Raw genomic sequence first — 22676 nt, 5'->3', positions numbered from 1 at the left:
CGTGCACTGATTGCTGATAGAATGTCAGTCGGCCCAAAGTTGTCTAAAGATGGCCATCAATTAAAGCAGCACTGTTGCAGAATCTGTAAAGACGCCCCACGGTGATATCGCAGCCGGGGTTCTGATGGCTGTGGGGGCAGGTAAAGGTGAGATTTACTTACCAGAACTTGTTGCTCATGGTTGCCACCATCTTCCTCCAGTGGGTCCAGCTGATGTCACTGCTAAACTCTCTTGTCAGTATATCTCTTGACTGGGTTGGAATTTCAGTGAAATTCCAACCCATAAATTAGAATTTCACAAAGATTATTTCTTCATGAAATACACATTTTTTCAGGGGGGGGGGAGGGGGGGGTAACGGAGACAGTGATGCTTTAAGCGAATCACTGAATATGAAACAAAAAAATTGCATCATTCAGTCAACATATATAGATTTGTACCTGCTGACTGCCTGTTGATTGGCAACTAACAAGTCAACGTCTTCTTTTGAAAAACACTATGATGAAAAACATCATCATATAGAGTTATCCAAAAAATTAATACATACATGTAGCATTGCTGTGTACATAATGCCAATTAAACCTGGAGAGAACCAGGAATGCAGTTCATCCTGTAACCATGTGCAGCCAATAGTGTTGCTAAAAGCAAAAATGTAAATAGTCTTGTTCAATGAGGGAATTTTTCAATTCATCTGTCCTCAGGATCCAATATAAACCTGATTAGAAAGGGATATGTAGAGGGGTTAATGACCCCCAGATGGTCATGTTTCTCTTCCAGTTTAGCAAGGGACCTGGTTACTTTAGATCATTTTTATTTGATTAAGTAATTATTTTAATTGTTTGCATTAAACTGCTCATGGGCTTTTTACTAATCAGATGTTCCAGTCGGGAAATCAGGAGCACCTGGCCTGAAACTGCTTGCTTGGACAATTAAATGTATTCAATTAAGTCAGGTAGTTTGGAGCATGATGTGCTAGAGCCAACGGTAACCAAATTCAGAAGTGTTAGACAGTTGCAATCGGCACAACTTAACTAACGTACCAGAGAAGCAAGATAAATCAAGTTCTGCTTATGTATCAAAAAACATTCTTAATTCAATCAGCTTTCACCTAAACATTATCTGAAATTCACCTCAGAGTAGGATATAGCTACCACCTTATATGACAACTATTCTTCTAACATATTATACATTTTAACAACCTGCTATGCAACGCATTCTGCCACTGGTGGTCACACCAGGAATGTGTGGTATTTTGTGTATTGCAATCTCTTCTACTTGTTGAATGTGTCTAAACGGTGGTAGAATAGACAACAAGATCCTGTGGACCAGATTAAAATCGATTGATAAATCTGCTTTTTCTTCGTGTTGTTTCTCCTAAATTCTTGGCTCTCCATATAAGCCAAGTTTAAAGTGATATGTACCAATGCAAACCAAAAAAAAAATCTGATGAATGTGCCACAGTGCAAAAGGAAGTATGTCCACAGAGGAATAGGTGTTAAATATTAACGGAAAGGATCTAACTTCAAATCAAATTAAACCATCACGTTCAACAAAACTTGGACCATGTTTATGGGAAAATAAACAAATCAGAATAAAAAATGCTTTCGGTAACAGACAAAATGGTGTAGTAATCCTCTCCGACTAAAAGTATCCTGACCAATCTACAGGAGCTCATTCCACAATAAACATGTCAAAACCAAGAGCATGCAGGCAGCTAACAGATCATTTTGAATTTCACTCTTAACAAAGCAAGAAAATGAGCAAAGAGTAACAGAACACAAAATAAAAATAAAAATCCAGGGAAGATACAAATCCAGGACATGAGAATATGGATTATAATATACATTAGATGCCATGTTCAATCGCACCATAAAATCATTGTGACGTGTACTTTAAGGCTGCTACTGTTGCCTGTACAATCTGAAACAGGACATTAGTAGTATCAACATAAGAGGGACGTCATGAAATTCCATCCAGGAATGCAGTGATTGAAGTCTTACCTGCCACATCAATCTATTATCCATATTTTCATCCACTTCATTGGGTATTCGCTTTTCTCCAGCAAATGGACCAAATTTTTCACCCTAACCAGAAAAACAATGAACAAATATCCTGGGATTATTACGAGTATGAAACTTTGACAAACAAACTTAACATAGAGTAAATTCATAAATGAAACTTTTGTTGGTTTACGGCTGTGACAATGAATGTACTCTCTCGAGCCGTGGAAGTGAGTAGGTAAAAGAAGCACTTAGAAAACACCTACTCGTAACTCCTATGGAAGTCATCTCAGTAGAGGCTGAAGAAAATGTCAGGTAAATACAAATTTTAGTTTATAAATTAATTCTCAATTACAATATTAAATTGTAATATTTATCTTAATTTAACTTTGTCGTAGAGACTTTTGTTGGAAAGAGTTCACATTAAAAGACTCAGTAATTCACTAAAATGTGTGCCCTGATGAGTTATAGTCAGGTAAATATACTTAAGGGGGGGATTTATAAAGGCAATAATAGGTGCTATACTAAGGGAAAGTGTTAAAGGCACCACAAGAAAATCACAGTGAGAAGACGCCGAACGTCCATAGGAAAGCATTGAGTAATGCTTTCCTATAGGCGGTTTGAATGCACGCGCGGCTCTTGTCACGCATGCGCATTCGGAGCTGAGAGGCGGATCGGATGGAGAGATCCCCAGTGCCAAGGGAGTCCGGCACTGGAGAAAGGTAAGTGCTTAAGACACACACACTCTCACGAACAGACACATACACACTAGCTAACAGACACACACTCAGTGACAGACATACATACACACTCACTCACTTACAAAACACACACTCACTAACAGACGTACACAAACTAACACACTCAGTAACAGACACACAGTAACACTCACTGACACACTCTAACACTTACACTCTAACACTAACACACACACGCACGTTTTTTGTTTTTTTAAATTAATCCCCCCAGCCTCCTTACCTGTGGGAGTGCTGAGGGGATTCTCTGGGGTCCAGTGGTGCTGCTGGGCTCCTGGGCTGCTGGTCACCGGGCAGGCTGGCCTGCGGGCGCGCGAGGGAGCACTCTTCCCTGTGTGCTTCCTCTTCAGCTCCCTCACGCGCCATGTACTGATGCCAGAGCCGGAAGATGACGTCATCTTCCGGCTCCGGTATCAGTGCGGTGCGCGAGGGAGCTGAAGAGGAAGCACACAGGGGAGAGTACTCCCTTGCGCGCCCACCAGCCAGCCAGCCTGCCTGCCGGGTGACACCAGGGCCAGCCTTGGGGGGCCCTGAGGTGGCCGGCTTCTGGGCCCCCCAGGAGAAGAGGCTGGCCACAGTGGCATACATACCGGGTCGCAGGGCAGCCGGGCCCCCTGGTGGGCCAGGCCTGGTCGCAGCCATGACCCCTGCGACCCTGGTATGTACGCTACTGCTCTGAACTGTAGTGGTTATGATGCTTTGAGTAACTCTTTCAAAAAGAGCAATCACCATGGAAACCAAAAGAACATATCTCAAAATTTAGCACTTTGCATCCACAGTAGCAACTATTTTGCCAAGTTAAACATTACTCATGGCATGCACATATACCAAGACACCAAGACATACTTACATAAAGACTGTGTATGTTTCCTACAAGAGCGCTGATAAAAAGAGATATGTATGGCTGTTTTCTAGCTTCCCACCCTTTATGTAACATGTTAGTATCCTGCTATTTAGGCAGAAATGTTATATCCATCCCTTGTGTGTACAGCTCTTGTTTGCAGTGCTCTTTGCCATCATTTATTTTTACTAATTCCAAGAAGTAATGCACTAGGGGTATACTAGACATATGCATTTGTTGCACTCTTACTTAACCCCTTAACCCCTTAAGGACACATGACATGTGTGACATGTCATTATTCCCTTTTATTCCAGAAGTTTGGTCCTTAAGGGGTTAAGGACCAAACTTCTGGAATAAAAGGGAATCATGACATGTCACACATGTCATGTGTCCTTAAGGGGTTAAACAAACCGATTAATTTGACAGCAAATCGATTTGTCCTGCATAGACACTCTTTGCATTTCATTTTTAAACTGATCAATCAGTTTAAAGAGACTCTATTGTCACCAAAGCAACGTTAGCTTAATGAAGCAGTTTTGACACTGCTCAATTCTCTGCCATTTGGAAGTTAAATCAAGTTTGTTTCTGTCCATAGCCTACCCTGGCTCTAGCTCACACAGCCTGCATGGAAAAAAATAATTTAATTTCCAATAGACAACTTACTTTAGAAGATTTTATCTCCTACTCTGTAAATTGAAATATAATCAGACACAAGAGCAGGACTGACACTTGGTGAGTGCAAAGAGCAAGATCGGCTAGGTGTGCAACGCTAGGCCCCACCAACTCACGTTATGTCCCACCTACTCTCGTTAGACGCTGCCCCCTCACAATTGGCACAGGGTGACAGAACTAAAAGGAAAAGGTTACCAGCTGACAAGCTATTTGAGGATCTATTATTTTGCTTTCAGTTTGGATAGCACAGTGAACTAATCAAAATACATGTTTAAGGGGTATCTTTTTTTTTTTTACATGTGCATGGAAAGCTAATGTCATCATTGTTGATAATTCGATTGAATACCAACTAAAATATCTTCTGTTTAACTGTTCAACCGGTGTCATAATTATAAAAGGACAGTAATGCTGTTAATGTATTATTGATATTAGCAACCTTCTTACTTAAATAAAGTGTACAAGTCAGATTTTGTAATTATATTGCTTATGGTGAACACTTGCATCATTATGACATATATTGCACTTTTTTATTTAGACACTTGTTTGCATGTCACTTTTATAGCTGGATTTTTTCTTAATTGATAAAATAGAACTTGATGTAGCACAAAAGTAACATATAAAATAAGAGGGATGCTCTGCTCCCATGTATCATTTTAGGGTACCACTTAAACACATGACAGGATGTAACATGGGCAAAGTACACATTTTATAAAAGTACAAATTAGGGACAAACAGTATATAGCCTTAGAGTGTAACTGTGTTAATCATCACAAACTGGATTTTCAGTTTTTACATTTGTATCTGCCCAGAAAAATGCCACAGTGCTGAATATGTCATGTACCCAGCAACACCATAGGCACTGACACATGAAAGTCCACAGGAATATATATGTCAGAGAACTGAAAGACAGGATGCCAATTATTTTAGTTCTACATTCTGTAGCTGTGCAATTATATAGATGGGATGAAAGGCCAAGCTTAGGTAAAGGTGCCTTTTATTCCAAAATAAATGGGCTAGACTATATATAGACATTACAGAAAACCAAGTATTTCAACCACCCTGCTGTGATATTCACAGCACAGCCAATGTCTCTGCTGCTACAATCTAACAGATACAGAAAGCTCTATTAATAGAGAGTCAGTCTGTTGCGCAAAGTGCTGAATATGGAGCAATCACCATGGCAACCAGTGAAGCATATCCTGATCCCTTTACATTTACTGCTTTGCCCTAGAACTGCTTGTAATAGATTGGGGAGAAAAATAACTGATTGTATTGTATGCAGCATAACTCACAGTTTCTCATCAGGTTACAATTGTAATTGTGCAATCTATGTATCTACTTTTTAATAGTAAAACATTGGCAAATACACGGTATCAGTTTTATGCTAGTACTGTTATAGTGCATTGTTTGGTAATGATATGTTACATTCCTCTGTTTCCATTGGTGAACAATGTAGCTTTCTCTGTAGCAAATATGGATCTATTATTGTAAACAGAGCACCTCCCAGTCACCCCAAAGATCCTGCATTGTGACTGCCCCCCTCTCCATTACAGCCCCTGTGTCTTCCTGCTAGTAAAGTGTGTAGACGTGGCATGTCCCCCACCCGGCTCCAAGCATTGCTCAGCTCTGACCACTTCTTTACATCCCTGCTCCCCCATATATTACATGGTCACCCCGGCTGCTGCTGCTGCTGCTGCTACTATGTAACCGGACCAACCTTTTTGACTCTCCTGCTGGTATAGAGCCCCATCCCGTCTTGGACTTTGGAAGACTTCAGGGAAAATCTGTCTGGCACGTACATGCCCAGCATGTTTATCATTTAAATGGCTTACACAGACTGCATGGGAAGGGTTCAGGGATGGCTGTGTGGAAGGGTTTGGTGGGGTATTTATTTTATAGTGCGGCAGGGTTTTTTAGATAGGGGCAGAGCAGACCCCATGTCCCTGATCTGTGTACTGCTAAAGTTGGTTCCCTGTAAATCTGTGTTACTGTGTGAGGAGGACAGGAGGGGGAGGAAGGTAGTGTAAATTCTGAAAGTCCTAAAAGGTCAATAAATCACAACTTCCTATCTCACCTGCACACAGCAAAAAGCAGGCTATCACTTTAATGTCCCCTGCAATCAGTAAAAGACAAGTCTGTTTTTTTTTCTAGGCATATAGTTATCAGTCTTCTCTACTTTATTATTTTGTAACTAAGAGGCAATAGGGGTAATTGTCCCCGGTCCCATAGATGCAAAATAGAGTGCATGGGGGGCGGATGGAACAGGGGGAATAGCCAAGGAGAGTGATTATGCTGTTTTAGGGGGAGTTCGAGTGGAGTTCGAGTCTTACACCAGTTGCAGCATGATTGGGGCAGGCTCAGTCACACACACCATTTCACTGATGTCTTCATTAACTGTTTCAGTCCCACAATAATCACCAAACATAATCAGCTTCATGAAACTGGAATGGGTAATATCTAGGGGTAATAATTAACATGACATATCTGAGACTGAAGGGGTTAATATATATACATTTTATTCACTATATTAAAGCCAGTTGTATTGTTTATGGTGCCAGGACTGCCCTGGCAGTGTGTCCAGTGTAATTTATCAACCATTTTAGAATGGTTTGACAACTAACCTGAGTCTGAGATGTCATATGAAGTAGTCATGTATTATCCCTTTCAGTATTCAGGTTATGGTAAATGACTGTGATTTATGTGGAACTGAAAGGATTGAGTACATTATATAATAATATTTGAGATGGGTAAATGGTTTATATACAGGAGATGATAACAGACTGCTAATTTTATATGCTTATAAAAAAATAATCTTGTTATGTATTAACTGTAAGGGGCATTAAAGGAACTGCCTGCTTTTACAAGAAGATATTGCCTGCAGGTGAGACAAGCAAGACAGATTATATTGAACTTTCAAGACTTTCAGCAAATACACTGAGCCTCCCTCCCCACACAGTCTCAGAGACGTTCCAAAAGGGGGTAGAGTGTTGATTCTATTGGCCAAAAGTTTGGCTCATCCCAAATCTATCCAGTGTTTGGAGCTCACAGGGTGAGCAGTATTTGGGTAAAGAACACTCCATGTTTCCTTACTTGTGGTCTGCGATTCACTGAGGCTAGTTGTGGTGTGTTTAATCATTCCCTTGTTGGGACAAAACCCAATTTAAATAGCTCTTTTCTGAAGTAATAAAAAATAATGCCATTCATTTGTGTGCTAATAGGGTGTGTGCAGGACTTGGCAAGAGCAGAATGACGCCTCTGGTTTGCAGCTCAGTCATAGGCTAGCTGACAGGTTTTTGACTAGGGGACAACTAATTCTTACTAGACCAGATGTAAATCTCCCTCCCACACCCTTCAAATCAAGATCCCCCCCCCCCCCCATGTTTGTATACTAATGGTATTATCTGAGTATATAGTGAGAGCTTCATCAATCAAGCATATGGAAGATGACTTTTGAAATATGTTGGAAATGTTACACATATCCATGGGCTGATACAGCACTTCTTGGGACTAGGAATTAACCCATTCATGACTGAGGGGTTTTGTGTTCATGTGCAATAACCACTGAAGGAAAAATCGTATAATCAGTTGGTTTAATCACAATTTCACTACTATCAACTGCACAAATGCATAGTATATATTATATGTTAACAATATTATAGGGAAATTATCTAAAAACTCCTTTATTTGTCCAATTGGGGAAATAGAATGCATTTAAATTGTCAGTCGAAAAGGTGCATTTAAAACCAAAATTTCACCTTTTGCATGTCGCTGATATGGGGTTGTTTTAAACAGAATTAGCTTAATTACATTTCTATTGAAAGTGCTTCATTTAATATTATGTCTATAGAGCTCAGGATAGCATTAGGGGAACTAGGCGTGCGCAGCCTATTGTATAAGGGTGTGCACCCTAAAGCACAAACACACATGCCGTATGTGTATATATATATATATATAAATACACACACACACACACACATATACCGCTGTGTGTGTAAGGGTGCTGTGTGTGTGTGTGTGAAGGTGCTGTGTGAGTGTGTGTGCGGGTGCTGTGTGTGTTTGCAGGCGCTGTGTGTGAGGTTGCTGTGTGTGCAAGGGCGCTGTGTGTGTAAGGGTGCTGTATGTGTGTGTGTGATGTTAGTGTGTTTGTATGTGTAAGGGTGCTGTTAGTGTGTGTGTGTGTGTAAGGGTGCTGTGTGTGATAGTGTGTGTATGTGTAAGGATGCTGTTAGTGTGTGTGGGAGGGTGCTGTGTGTGTAAGGGTGCTTTTAGTGTGAGTGCTGTGTGCATAAGAGTGCTGTTAGTGTGAGTGCTGTGTGTGTAAGGGTGATGTATGTGTGTGTGTGCTGTATGTTTGTGTGTATTGTGTGGGGGTGGGACGGCCGTTTAGTTAATATCCCCCCTCCCTTCTTACCTTTTGTAGGGAGGGGGGACCGTGCTGCTGCCATCCCGGGTGGTCCAGTGGTGAGTGAATCCTGCGGGGCTAGAGTTCACTCTCGCGAGATCTGAGCGTTGCTGCGGTAACTGTGGCAACGCTCCGACCTCACGAGAGGATCCCGGCGGAGCTGCTGGCACGAGCTCCCCGGGTCCTCTCCTGTCTCCCTCCCTGCCTGTGGGTCGGTGAGGGAGATCTTTGATCTCCCTCACCGGCCCATGGAGGGAGGCACATAGCGCGGGCCACGGGGATTAGGGCAGTGGTGTATCCTGGTTTTGTGCTGCCCTAGGCAGGACAAAACTCAGGCGCCCCTCTGCCCCCTCCCCCCCGCGACACCCCCACCCAACCCTTCCCCCCGTCCCGCCTTCTAAACACACACACACACAAATTCACTGACAGATGCGCATACACTAGCTAACATAGCTAACAGACACACACTCACTAGCAGACACACACACTCACTAGCAGACACACACACACTCACTAACAGACACACACACACTCACTGTCAGACACACACACTCTCTGTCAGACACACATACTCTCTGTCAGACACACACACTCTCTGTCAGACACACACTCTCTGATATATAATATATTATAATATAATATATAATATAATATATATAATATAATAATATATAATATATATAATATAATAATATAATATATAATATATATATAATATAATAATATATAATATATTTATTATTATATTATATATTATTATATTATATATTATTATATTATTATATTATATATTATTATATTGTATATATTATTATATTATATATTATTATATTATAATATTATATATATTATTATTATATTATATATATATTATATTATATATATTATATATTATATTATATATTATTATATTATACATATTATATATTATATATATTATATATTATATATATTATATATTATTTATATTATATATTATTATATTATATATATTATATATTATTATATTATATATATTATATATTATTATATTAAATATATTATATTATTATATATATTATATATTATTATATTATATATATTTAATAAATATAATATAATAATATATAATATAATATATATATAATATAATAATATTAATAATATATAATATATAATATAATAATATATAATATATATAATATATAATATATATAATATATAATAATATATAATATTAATAATATATAATATAAATAATATATAATATATATAATATAATAATATATAATATATAATATTAATAATATATAATATATAATATAATAATATAATATAATAATATATAATTAGTTTAACCTACCCCCCAGCCTCCTTACCTTTGGGAATGCTGGGGGGGGGGTTTCTTTATCTCCCTGGGGTCTAGTGGGGCTGCCGGTCGGGCTGCTGGGCTGGTTGCTGGGCGGGCAGCTGGCGAGGGAGCTCTTCCTCTGAGCTCTCTGCTCAGCTCCCTCGCGCGCCGCAGAGTGAGGCTGGGAGCCGGAAGATGACGTCATATTCCGACTCCCAGCCTCACTCTGCGGTGCGCGAGGGAGCTGAGCAGATCGCTCAGAGGAAGAGCTGCCTCGCTAGCCGCCCGCCCAGCCCATCAGCCCGACCGGCAGCCTTGTTAGCCGCAAGGCTAACAAGGCACTTGCCCTGGGCATTTGGGGGCGGCGTTTTTTGCCGCCCCCTGGAAAATGCCGCCCAAGGCAAATGCCTTGTTTGCCTTGCGGCTAAAACGCACCTGGATTAGGGTGTACTTAGGCACACCGGGTACACCCTGTGCGCACGCCTATGGGAACTAGGGACAAACGTACAGCATTGTTTACTAAAGTCTAAATGGTGAAAAGCCATTAGACTACATATGGGATGGGACCATTTGGGCTGCAAAATTTAGACATTTTTCATACTATTTAACAATGTCTGGATTTTGCAATTCAGGCCCAAAACGATTTCAGCCAGGCCGGGATTAAAAAAAAAAAAAAAAATCCTAACTGTTTGCCCACTGGTAGCATTAGCAGCTGGCAGGCAAATAGATAAAAACCCTTGGTAGCATGAGCAGGGCCGCCACCAGAACTTTTGGGCCCCCTAACTCAGCTCAGGGTCTGGGCCTCCTGGGGTCCGCCTCCAAATATGCCCACTGGGTCAGTGGCGGATCCAGAGCCTGATCTCGGGAGGGGCACTTGTAGAAAATTTAACTAAATAATACAGACACAATAACCACTACAGCTTAGTGTAGCGGTTATGATGCCAATAGTGTCGGGACCCCCTCCCAGAGTAAGTAGTCAAACCGTTTAAGAACAGTTTGACAACTTGCCTGAGGTCTGCTGGGAAATGGGGCTGTCATAGGGCATAGGAGCAGTGGTGTGTGTGAGTGGTGAAATGTGTGAGGGGTGCAGTGTGTGTGTGTGAGGGGGACAGTGTGTGAAGGTTGCAGTGTGTGAGTGAGGGCGGCAGTGTATGTCAGGGGTGCAGTGTGTATGTTAGGGGGGCAGTGTATGTGTGTGTCAGTATGTGTGTATGGGGGGCAATGTGTGTATGGGGCAGTGTGTGTGTATAGGGGCAGTGTATGTGGGCAGTGTATGTGTGTATGGGGGCAGTGTCTGTGTATGAGGAGCAGTGTCTGTGTATGAGGGGCAGTATTTGTCTATGGGGGGCAGTGTGTGTGTATGAGGGGCAGTATGTGTGTATGGGGGCAGTATGTGTGTATAGGGGGCAGTGTGTGTGTATGGGGGGCAATGTGTGTGTATGTGGGGCAGTGTGTGTGTATGGGGGGCAGTGTGTGTGTATGAGGGGGCAGTGTGTGTGAATTGGGGAGCAGTATATGTGTGGGAGGGGCAATGTGTGTGTAGGGTGTGAGAGTGTGTTATAAGGCATGGGGGGCTTTTTTATAATATGCTTTTTTTTTTTTTTACATTTATTTAATTAAAATAAATATTAATTATGTCCCCCCTCCCTTCTTACCTTTACTGGGAGGAGGGGGGACATTTCTCCAGGGCTAGAGTTCACTCTCGCGAGATTTGGAGCGTTGCCGTGGTAACCGCGGCAACGCTCCAAGCTCGCAAGAGGAGGACACGGAGGAGCTGCAGGCTGAGCTCCCGGGTCCTCTCTCCCTCCCCCCGCCGGCTGCCAGCATAGTGCCTGCGGATCGGGGAGAGAGATCTCTGATATCCCCTCTGGTCCGCAGGCACATTGCAGGGCTAGCACCTGCATGTGCTGGCAGGGGAGAGGTAGACCGTCGGTTTTCTCAAGGGAGGGGGGGGGCATCCGCCACTGCACTGGCTCCAAATACCGCCCACAGGAATACACACACAGACACAAACACACACACTGATACAAAAGGACACAGATACATACTAACAGACACACATACTGAAACAGACATACACGCATACAGGCATACATACTGACACACACATACTGGGACATACACACAGGCATACATAGTGACAGACACATACTAACATACATACAGACACACATGCACGAGGACATAAATACACATACATACAGACACCGACATACATACATACACACACACATACATTCATACATGCAGACATACTGACAGACATACAGACACTGACATCCATACACACATACATTCAAAATGGCATACAGACATACACAGACATACATTCATAATGGCATACAGACATACTGACAGACATACATTCAGACTGACATACATGCATATATACAGACATACTGACAGACATACATGCATACAGACATCCATATACACAAACACACCGACATACGTTCATAATAATATGCAGACATACATTCATACTGACTTACAGACATACATATATACATATATAATGACATACAGACAGACCTGCATGCATACAGACAGACATACATTGTCTGCATGCATGTCAGACAGACAGACATACATAGACATACATATATACAGACAGACATACAGGCATACATACACAGACATACATACAGACAGACAGACATACAGACATACAGACAGCCATACACATACATACATGCATACAGACACACACATAGCTCATTTTCCAGCCACCCTCCTGTCTCTTACCTTTTCTTTGCAGGAGGGTTGCTGGGGATGATGGGAGTCGGCCCGGCTGCCTCTTCACTGCCTGGCTCTCCCTCTTCACTGGCGCGCCCGTGCTCCTCCTGACCACCTGACCACCTCCTGACCACGTGACCACCTCCTCCCAGCAGCACTTGCGGCTGCTTTTTTTTTTTTTTAAAGTGGCCCGGTCGCGCTATAACAACGGCCACAGCGCTGACCGGGCCCCTGAAGATATAGGGCCCATCGAGTGGCCCTAAGTGTGTGGGCCACCCAATGGGCCTCACATGTGGGGCCCGGGCGGCCGGGTCCCCCAGGGCCGCCGGGCCCGTGACAACCGTTATGGTTGTCACCCCCTGATGGCGGCCCTGAGCATGAGGGTTAAGTATGTGGCAGCTGGTCAACACTCACTAGCCAGTCACCACCTTCAATAGTTTAATAAATAAATAAATAAAGTCTACAGTGGTTAATAAGTCCCCCCATATTATTATTTTATTATTATTATTATTTTTTTATTATTATTATTATTTTATTATTTATATAGCACCATCAGATTCCGTAGCGCTGTACTATGAAAGGCTGGTAGGGGCATGTATAAATATCTACTAAATGTTTACAACTAGTAACTGGGCAGGCATTGCTGCCCAATTGCTAGAAGGCCCTCAACTCATGAGGATAGGGTCTGTGAAATAACAAGGGGGGCATAGCACCCCTTTGCCCCTATCATTGGCAATTGGGTGATGGACTTTAAAACAAGTAATGGGTGGTATACAGATAACAGTCCACTTGTCTGCCTCCACCACTGGCAGCGGATAGAGCTTATTTAATAAAATAAATGGAGGGGGCATTCTTATGTCCCCCCACCACCTATGGACAGCCGGTGGTGGTTATTATATTATAGTACCCTCAGCCCCCAGCCAATGGTGGTGGTTGGCGCCATAATAATAATATTTAGGAGGAAGGTCTAATGCCCCCCGACCCTTTGGCAGCAGTTTTTGGGCTCTAATATTAATAGTTGGGGCTGGGGGATATAATGTCCCTCCTAGTCCCCACACATTGACAGTGGGTGAGGATTCTAATTGATTAAACAAGGAGGTATGGGCATGTTATTGTCCACCCCTCCAAATAGTGGCACATCCACCCCCCAGGTGGCTATGTGTACATAATTCCCCTAGCCACCCCCCCATAGAAAATAAATACCACAACTTTAAACCTAATCATTTTGAGGGGGAGCCAATGAAACTAATAACTGTTTAAAAAAAAAAAAATACGTATACTTACAACCAGGGCCAAATGAAAATATATAATCCCGCAACACAACTTTGTAAAACAAAACAAGGTAGGTCACAAAACAAATATAAAACACCACGCAATGAAATTAATTCTTGTTTAACCCATGAGGGCTTTTTTTTTTTATTAGTTTTTTTTTTTATTTTACAGAGCTGCGTCATGCAATCTTGTATTTTAATTTAGTCTTTTTGGGGGCTGAAGATGAGAATGATTGAAAGAAAGAAGACATATGGTAAGTATACTTATTTTTTTCAATGTTTTATTGGCAGCTCTCACTCCCTCACTATAACCTAGTGATATTATTATAGTAATATGGAGGCTAATATGGAGGCTTTTAATTTATTTTTAACCTTTTTTTAAGTGTGTAGGCTGGCTACCAAGTGCAGGCCAGCCCACGCATGGTTAACCCTCATGGCTTCAGTGATTATTCAACTGCTAGCACTGCCAGCAGCCAGTTAGTACTTAAAGGGACACTATAGTCACCAGAACAACTACAGCTTATTGAATTTGTTCTGGTGTGTAGAATCATTACCTTCAGGCTTTTTGCTGTAAACACTGTCTTTTCAGAGAAAATAACTTCACTGGCCACTTCACTTCGCTGCTTAAAATGCATCCAAACATTCAGTGTCTCCACCCTCTGCATGCAGACAGTGAACTTTCCTGATAGAGATTAATTGATTCAATTCATCTCTATGAGGAGATGCTGATTGGCCAGGGCTGTGTTTGAATTGTGCTGGCTCTGCCCCTGATCTGCCTCCTAGTCGTTCTCAGCCAATCCTATGGGGAAGCACTGTGGATCAGGCTACCACTTCTGATGATGTCAGCAGACAGCTTGTTTTTTCTGAGGCAAACAGCATGCAGAGATTTTGCTATATTTATAGAGGCATGAGGGGCACAGGTGGGCTAGATGGTGGTTTTAACACTATAGGGTCAGGAATACATGTTTGTGTTCCTGACCCTATAATGATCCTTTCAAATTTGTGTTCACTTCCATGAAGCAAGTGAATGAGAATGCTTAGACTAGGCTGTAAACTAGGCCTTCCCTGACTCTCAACTACCATGATTAAAATTTACTGTGAGAGCGCTACATACAGGCCTCCCAAATGACCAGATTTCTTCTTCCTGTCCCACCGTTCCTACTTTGTTCCCCATTGTCCTGCATTTGGGGGCACCAGGGAATGGCCCCTAAACAGTCTAGGGGGAGCACATCAGGGCACTAGGTTCATGCAGAGACTGCAGAAACAGTGCTTATTGCTTGCACTGCCCTTAGTGGGCTGTCCCGGTTGATTAACAGCCTAAGCTTTGGGCCACCCCTCTTTGAGCCACACATTTCGCATCACTAGCCTGTCCTCTTTTATCCCGCCCTCTGGCATTCCACTTTACCAGACCTCAATGTAAGGGAGTATGTACAAGTGATATCAAGGGATAAAATGACGAGTTAGTGGTTGTAAACACTTTCCTGTCCTTTCTGTCCATGATCCTGGGATACACTGATCAACCATAACATTAAAGTCACTGACAGGTAAGGGGAATAATATTGATTATATCATTACAATGGCACTTGCCACATGGTGGGATATATTAGCAAGCAAGTGAGTAGTCAGTTTTTGAATTTCATGTGTTGGAGGCAGGAAAAATGGCCAAGCGAAAATTTTTGAATTACTTTAACAAAGGCCAAATAGTGACAGAGCATCTCAAAAACAGCAAGTTTTGTGGGGTGTTCCTGGTAGGCATTAGTTAGTACATAATAGTACATAATAATAGTGGTGCAAGGAAGAATAACTGGTAAACCAGCGTCAGGTTCATGATGGCCCAAGGCTCATTGATGTACATGGGGAGCCCATCTAGTCTGATAAAAGAAGAGCTACTGTAGCTCAAATTGCTGAAAAACATAATGCTGGCCATGATAGAAAGGTGCACTCTGACACACTGCAAAAATTGTTTAGGAATGGTTTGAGGAACATGACAAAGAGTTCAATGTGTTTCCTTGGCTTTCAAATTCTCCAGATCTCAATCTGATTGAACGTCTGTGGGATGTGCTGGAGCAATAAATCTGATCCTCAGAGGCCTCACCTTGCAACTTGCCTTAAAAGATCTGCTGCTAATGCCTTGGTGTCAGATACCACAGGACATGTTTAGAGGTCTTGTGAAGTCCATGCATCTACGCATCAGAGCTGTATTGGCAACGAGAACTGTATTGGCAACACGAGGGAGATCTACATGATATTAGGCAGGTGGTTTTAATGTTGTGGCTGATCTGTGTCATTATGCTGCTTTACTACTGAGGGTGCCAACCAACAGCCTCAGCACACTAGGCCTGGAATACATTGTACAGTGGGGTACTGTGGTTGCTGAGAGAGACAGTAACCATAATTGCATATCTTAGTTATAAAGAAGAGCATGCACTAATTGGACACTTTATTATACACATATTTCTAATAATAGATAGGACTTGGAATAGCCTGGTTTTGTGGAATTGATTCTATAAAGTACTGAGAAACATTTCTTAGAAATTATGTTCCGTGTTGACTTGCGTATTTAAAAGCAGCACATTAATTCTGCTAATCTCCCATTCCATCAAATGGATCATTGAGATGGTGATGATTAGGATGTATTATATGGCCTAATGTGTGCAAGAAAGTATTCCCTACACCAAGGTTTGGCACTCCAGATGTTGCGGATGTTTTGCCAGCATTATGGCTGTAAGAGCGTTATGCAAGATGAAGTCCACAATATCAGGAGTGATGTAAGTTACACACCCCTGCCTTACACCATTACTCCTCCAGCCTTAGCCACTTACAAAAGGCAGAATGGAAAGGCATTTTGCTACAGAAATCACTATTTGTTAGACCAAGCAACATTTTTCTAGTATAGTGGTGTCCACTGTAGCCATTGTGCCCAATTCTTAGCTGGCAGAGGTTAAACCCCTAGGGCTTTGGCTCTTCTAGCCTGTTCACCGCAAGGTTCTAGGTTGATTTAGAGATGCTTTTCTGCATAGTTCTGTTGTAATGTAGTAATGACACCCTCCTGTCTGAATCTGTATTGGAGAGTCATAATACAATTTGGTGAGATTCACCAAATACCGTATATACTCGAGTATAAGCCGCGTTTTTCAGCACATTTTTTGTGCTGAAAAACCCCAACTCGGCTTATACTCGAGTCAATGTCTCTATTATGGCAATTTACATTGCCATAATACAGACAATGGGGCTTTGTGCAGTTACTTACCTCTCCTGCAACTCCTGTCAGCTCCCTTCTCCTCCGCGCCGGTCCTTTCAGCACCTCTGTCAACACCCAGTGTAAGTCTCGCGAGAGCCGCGGGGTCATAGTGCGGCTCTCGCAAGACTTACAGTGTGAGCTGACAGAGGAGATGCACGGACCGGCGCGGAGGAGAAGGGAGCTGACAGGAGCTGGAGGAGAGGTAAGCGCTCGCTGCCAGCCCCCCTGCCCCCCACTGAACTGCCAATGCCACTGGACCACCAGGGAGTGAGAGCCCCACTCCCTGCCATGTATCAAGCAGGGAGGGGGGACGAAAAAAATAATAAAAATATTATTAATAATAATAACAATAAAATAAATAAATAATAATATTAATTAAAAAAATGAATATAACAAAAAACTATTACAAAAATAATAATAACAAAATATTAATAATAATAATAAAATAATAATAATAATAATAATAATAAAATAATAATTAAAACAAATTAATATAACAACAAAAACTATTAAAATAAAATAATAAAAAAATAATAAAAATGCCCACCCCCACCAAGGCTCTGCATCACACACTCAAACACTGCATTCATACACAGTGCACTCATACATACACACTGCATTCATACACACACTGCATCACACACACACCCACTGCACTTATACACACACACACTGCATTCATACACACTGCATCACACACACACACACTGCACTCATACACACACTGCACTCATACACACACGCACACTGCATTCACACACACTGCACTCATACACACACACTGTATTCATACACACTGCATCACACACACACACACACACACACACTGCACTCATACACACACTGCACTCATACACACACTGCATTCATACACACTGCACTCATACACACACTGCATTCTCATACACACACACTGCACTCATACACACACACTGCACTCATACACACACACTGTAAATAAATATTCAATTAATATAATTTTTTTAGGATCTAATTTTATTTAGAGATTTACCAGTAGCTGCTGCATTTCCCACCCTAGTCTTATACTCGAGTCAATAAGTTTTCCCAGTTTTTTGGGGTAAAATTAGGGGCCTCGGCTTATATTCGGGTCGGCTTATACTCGGGTATATACGGTATGTGGCTTTTTTGTTCACAGTTTTGATGTCTAGGTGTTCTATTTGACTCCGACCTCTCCTTCAAGCCTCATGTTCAATCTATCGCCAAATCCTGTCATTTCCATCTCAAAAACATTGTGCGCATCCGCCCCTACTTAACGCCAGATGCGACTAAGGTGTTGGTCCATTCCAAAGTAAATAAAACCACTTCTTACTGTGCAAGTTGCTGGGGAAATAAAAGCTTGAAGAGATTTTGAACATCAGTTGTCAAATTCTACTATCAGTTTCCCAAGGGATGATCTTTACATGATTTCTGGATTTCTTACATGTATTTGGGGACATACTGCATATATTTTATTCCTAAAATATATCCTTAGGTGTGTGAGAGAACTTTATCTGCTGGGTGCTTTACCTCACTTTTCTATTTATTTTTAATTGGGCAATTTAACCCCTTAAGGACACATGACATGTGTGACACGTCATGATTCCCTTTTATTCCAGACGTTTGGTCCTAAGGAAAATATTGAAAAAAGGCACAAAAAATAAAAAAAAATATGCTATGCTCTGCAAGCTGATGAGTACATATTTAGCCCAGCGACAGCCTATGTACTTTCCCCATCATTGTCGTTTTATCTGACTCCTAGTGCTGTTTTTACCTTGTTCTCCCTATATTTTCAACATCGTCTACACCCAGGATTTGAGGGTCAAATCAAAGTATTTTTTAATAAAAAAAAAATACAGAAGCTAGCTGAAATAATGATTTTAGAAATGAAGTACTGCTATCATATTTTATTAAGTATGGATTCAATTATAACTTCAAGGAAACACATTAAATCTGAAGAATAGCTGAATAATATTTAAGACTCCAAAGGATTTCAGGAGGAATTATGTGAATTACAGGATTGTATCAAATGTCACAAAATTACATAAGGCAGGAGACACACAATCATTTGAGCTATACTTTCAGAACATTGACATCTAGGTGAAATATTTTTCATTTATTTGGCAAAGGACAAATTAACTCATTCTTTATCAGAATTACGTGTTAGAATTCCCAGTGAATAATCGTATGTATATATATATATATATATATATATATATATATATATATATATATATGATGAACATTTTTGTTGCACACATGTGGCTTTTAATAGTAACTCAGGACCTATAATTTAAAATGAATTGAAAAAATGGTAATTGGGGGCACACCCAAAACATGCATTTCTAAGTAGTAAAAAAGAGTTTAGGCGCTCACTAGAAAACCAAAAGGTGTATAAGGCAGCAGTGAACCAGCAGGACTTCCCAATACCTGCTATATAGTGAACAGAAATGTGAAAATATGTGTTTACCACTTTTCCTATTTTCACATTTCTAAGTAGTGTTGCTGCTGTAAAGACCACAATCTATACAATATACAATTTTACATTTTACAAGGCTACTTAAAATCATCTATCTTAGCAAACAAATATCAGAAATCAGTTATACCATATGGCCAAATTATGTTAAAACCACCACTATGTCACAGTACCCCAATATGGGTGGGTCCTACACTCATTTTATCACGGGAGATGTACATGCTAGCTTGAAATACTTACAGTTTAAACTGCTTCCCGAGATTTACAGCTTAATATAGTTTAATACTCACAGCTTAAATTGCATCCTTAATTTATGCTTTGATGTTGTCACCTTTATACAAAATACAGATTATGGAACAGTGCACATGCAAAAATACAGTTTTAAATGGTACAAGGCTATTTAAATTCACCTATTAGCAAATAAATATGGGGGTTCAGTTCCACTATATTTTCATATCATGTGAAGCCACTAATTTCCCAATGGGTAATTCCCACGTGGGAGACACATTAAATTGTGGTAGTGCTAAATGAACTAATTGTATTTAATTAATAACATAGATGTGATAAAGAGTGGTGGAGGGAGACAATTAGAAACAAAAATAAAATGATCATAAAAGAGTATTGGCTGAGATGAGCCCTGCACTAGTATGGTTCAGCTCCTTACCTGATTATCTACCTGAGTCACCACACAGGTAGACGACAAGGTAAGGAGCTGGTTTCTTTTCAACTTGTTTATTTTCACCTTTTTTTTTTGTATTATCTTTCTCATTGATCACATATGTTTTCATAGCAGTCGCTAGTCACCTCATCTGCTGTCTTCCTCAAGGGCCTCACTGGAGGTTAGCTCAGGAGTGTAAGGCAAAGGGAGTATGTAGCTACATAGGCAGTCTTAGCAATGTGTGCTACCTGCATCTTCACCTACCTTATCTGCCTAGTCTAGTCTAACTATGCCTCTATGACTACTACTACCTCTGTTATTGCTGATTGAGATGCTTTTATCCATCAGAATGTTATGAGAATATTATTATTGTATGTCATGCTGATATATCCTGATTCATCATAATATTCTACGTCTTGTACGAACATCTCAATAAAACACAGATTTACAAAAATGATTTTAAAAAAATCATCATAAAATAATGTGCATTTAGAAAACAAAAAGGCATCTATAAAAACGTGTGTAAACATTAAACATAGAGAACATAGTAGAGGACTGGGAAAAAGAAAAAAAAAGAGAGAAAAGGGAACGAAGTCTCAGTGGCTTACATGTTCCAAACTTGCCCCATTGCAGTATATAATGAATGCGGTGGCGAGGCTCATCTTCCTGTCCGCCTCCACCGCTCACACCTCCCTCCTTTGTCAGTCCCTACATTGGCTTCATGTACGAGATAGGGCTCAATTTAAGATCCTGATACATTCTTACAAATCTCTACACAATGCTGCTCCAAACTACTTATCCTCACTTTTATACAAATATGTCCTTGTCTAGGGCTGCACTGTTCCTTTCCCTCTCTGTTAGACTTTCACCCAATCTCCACTCCTTCAAAAAATCTTTGAAAACTTACTTTTTTAGGAAAGCGTATCAATTAAACTGTGAACAGCTTTCCCTCCCCGCACCCTGATTCATCTCCTAAAACTGTCATAAAAAAACAAAACACTAAGCCCTCAATTATTACTATCCTAGCAACCTTCTTTTCTACCCTACCCTTAGCTTTTGTGTGACTATACCCCACTTCCTCTAGCATGTAAGCTCATTGAGCAGGGCCCTCAATCCTTCTGTTCCTGTGTGTCCAAGTTGTCTGATTACGAATACATGTCTGTTAGTCCACCCATTGTACAGCGCTACAGAATTTGTCGGCGCTTTATTAATATTAATAATAATAAGTCATAATGTGACAATCATTTACCTTGGAATCAGAAATAAAGATAAGTTTTTTTTCCATTATATTCATGTATCATCTTAATTTCATAACCATCCACAGAGGCATTTAGTCATAAGGCTAGGCACTCCATTAGTCCATATCTCCCCCATACACTACAGCCACTACCCCCCACATACTGCTGCCCCTATGCCCCATATATGATGTCCACCATCCCTAACCCATACAATACAGTCATAAACTACCTCACATACACTACAGAAATCAATCCCCACACAAAGAAACTCTACAAGCCCGCAAACAGACCCACAACCCGACAAGCAGCCTCTCTCCACATGCAAACCCAGACTTGCAGCTCCACAGGCATAATCCTGAAATGCAGCGACCTCTCCACACACCAAATCATACAGGCTTACAAAGCTAGTCTATCATACACACAACACCACACGCAGCTACCAAGCTCATATAATTCACAACCAGCTTCCCTATAAACACACACACACACATATATAGCACTGTCCTTTTTTTGTCCTCAGTTATTACACTTATGGGGAGACCAAAGACATGACATCAGCAAACACAGAACAGGCATGTCATTAAATTTGTTTTCACTGTTCTTTACAAACACAGGGCATTTTCCTTTTTGCCAGAACTCTTCAGCAAGGCCCAGTGCATGAACTGCCCTGGAGTGGCATCAAACTGACATGCCCAGCTAGGCAAATTGATGACAACAAAACACACACCTCTCTGGCCCCGCCCTCACTTCCTCCTCCTCCCACGCTGGGCTGTTTGCTGTTTTTGCCTTTAAATGCCCAGGCTACAATTTTATCCCAGTCTGGCCAAGGGCAATGGGGTCCCTTTGACAATGGAAGAGGCAGCATCATAGTTTTTGCTTAATTTACTTTGCTATAGAAATATTACATTTGGATTACTAATTTTAAAGTCAAAGCCATATGTTGAGTTTCAAAAATGAACCAATGCACTAGACTGCTAAAGAGCTGCAAATTAGCATCACAAATCTGATGTCGAAATGCAAAGTTAAATCAATCTTTTATCTTCTTCTTATTATGTACTGATC

At 40.9% G+C, this 22676-nt stretch overlaps 1 protein-coding gene across 2 annotated transcripts in view; it reads right to left on the bottom strand.

The window, feature by feature from the left end:
- PRDM5 (PR/SET domain 5) overlaps positions 1 to 6244 on the bottom strand; it is a 196704-nt gene extending 190460 nt beyond the window's left edge. For both annotated transcript variants that reach the window (XM_063460038.1, XM_063460039.1), the window contains exons 1-2: positions 5983 to 6244; positions 1998 to 2081 (exon numbers count right to left, since the gene is read on the bottom strand). In XM_063460038.1, coding sequence (XP_063316108.1) covers positions 1998 to 2081; positions 5983 to 6084 — 186 coding nt within the window. In that variant the 5' untranslated portion in view covers positions 6085 to 6244. The remainder of the gene's footprint in view (positions 1 to 1997; positions 2082 to 5982) is intronic.
- Between the last annotated feature and the right edge of the window lie 16432 nt (positions 6245 to 22676).

The sequence above is a fragment of the Pelobates fuscus genome, chromosome 6, assembly GCF_036172605.1.
Source record: "Pelobates fuscus isolate aPelFus1 chromosome 6, aPelFus1.pri, whole genome shotgun sequence".
In the NCBI taxonomy this organism is placed as follows: domain Eukaryota; kingdom Metazoa; phylum Chordata; class Amphibia; order Anura; family Pelobatidae; genus Pelobates; species Pelobates fuscus.
Note: the sequence above shows the minus strand (reverse complement) of the source record. Positions and strands in the feature narration are given on the sequence as shown.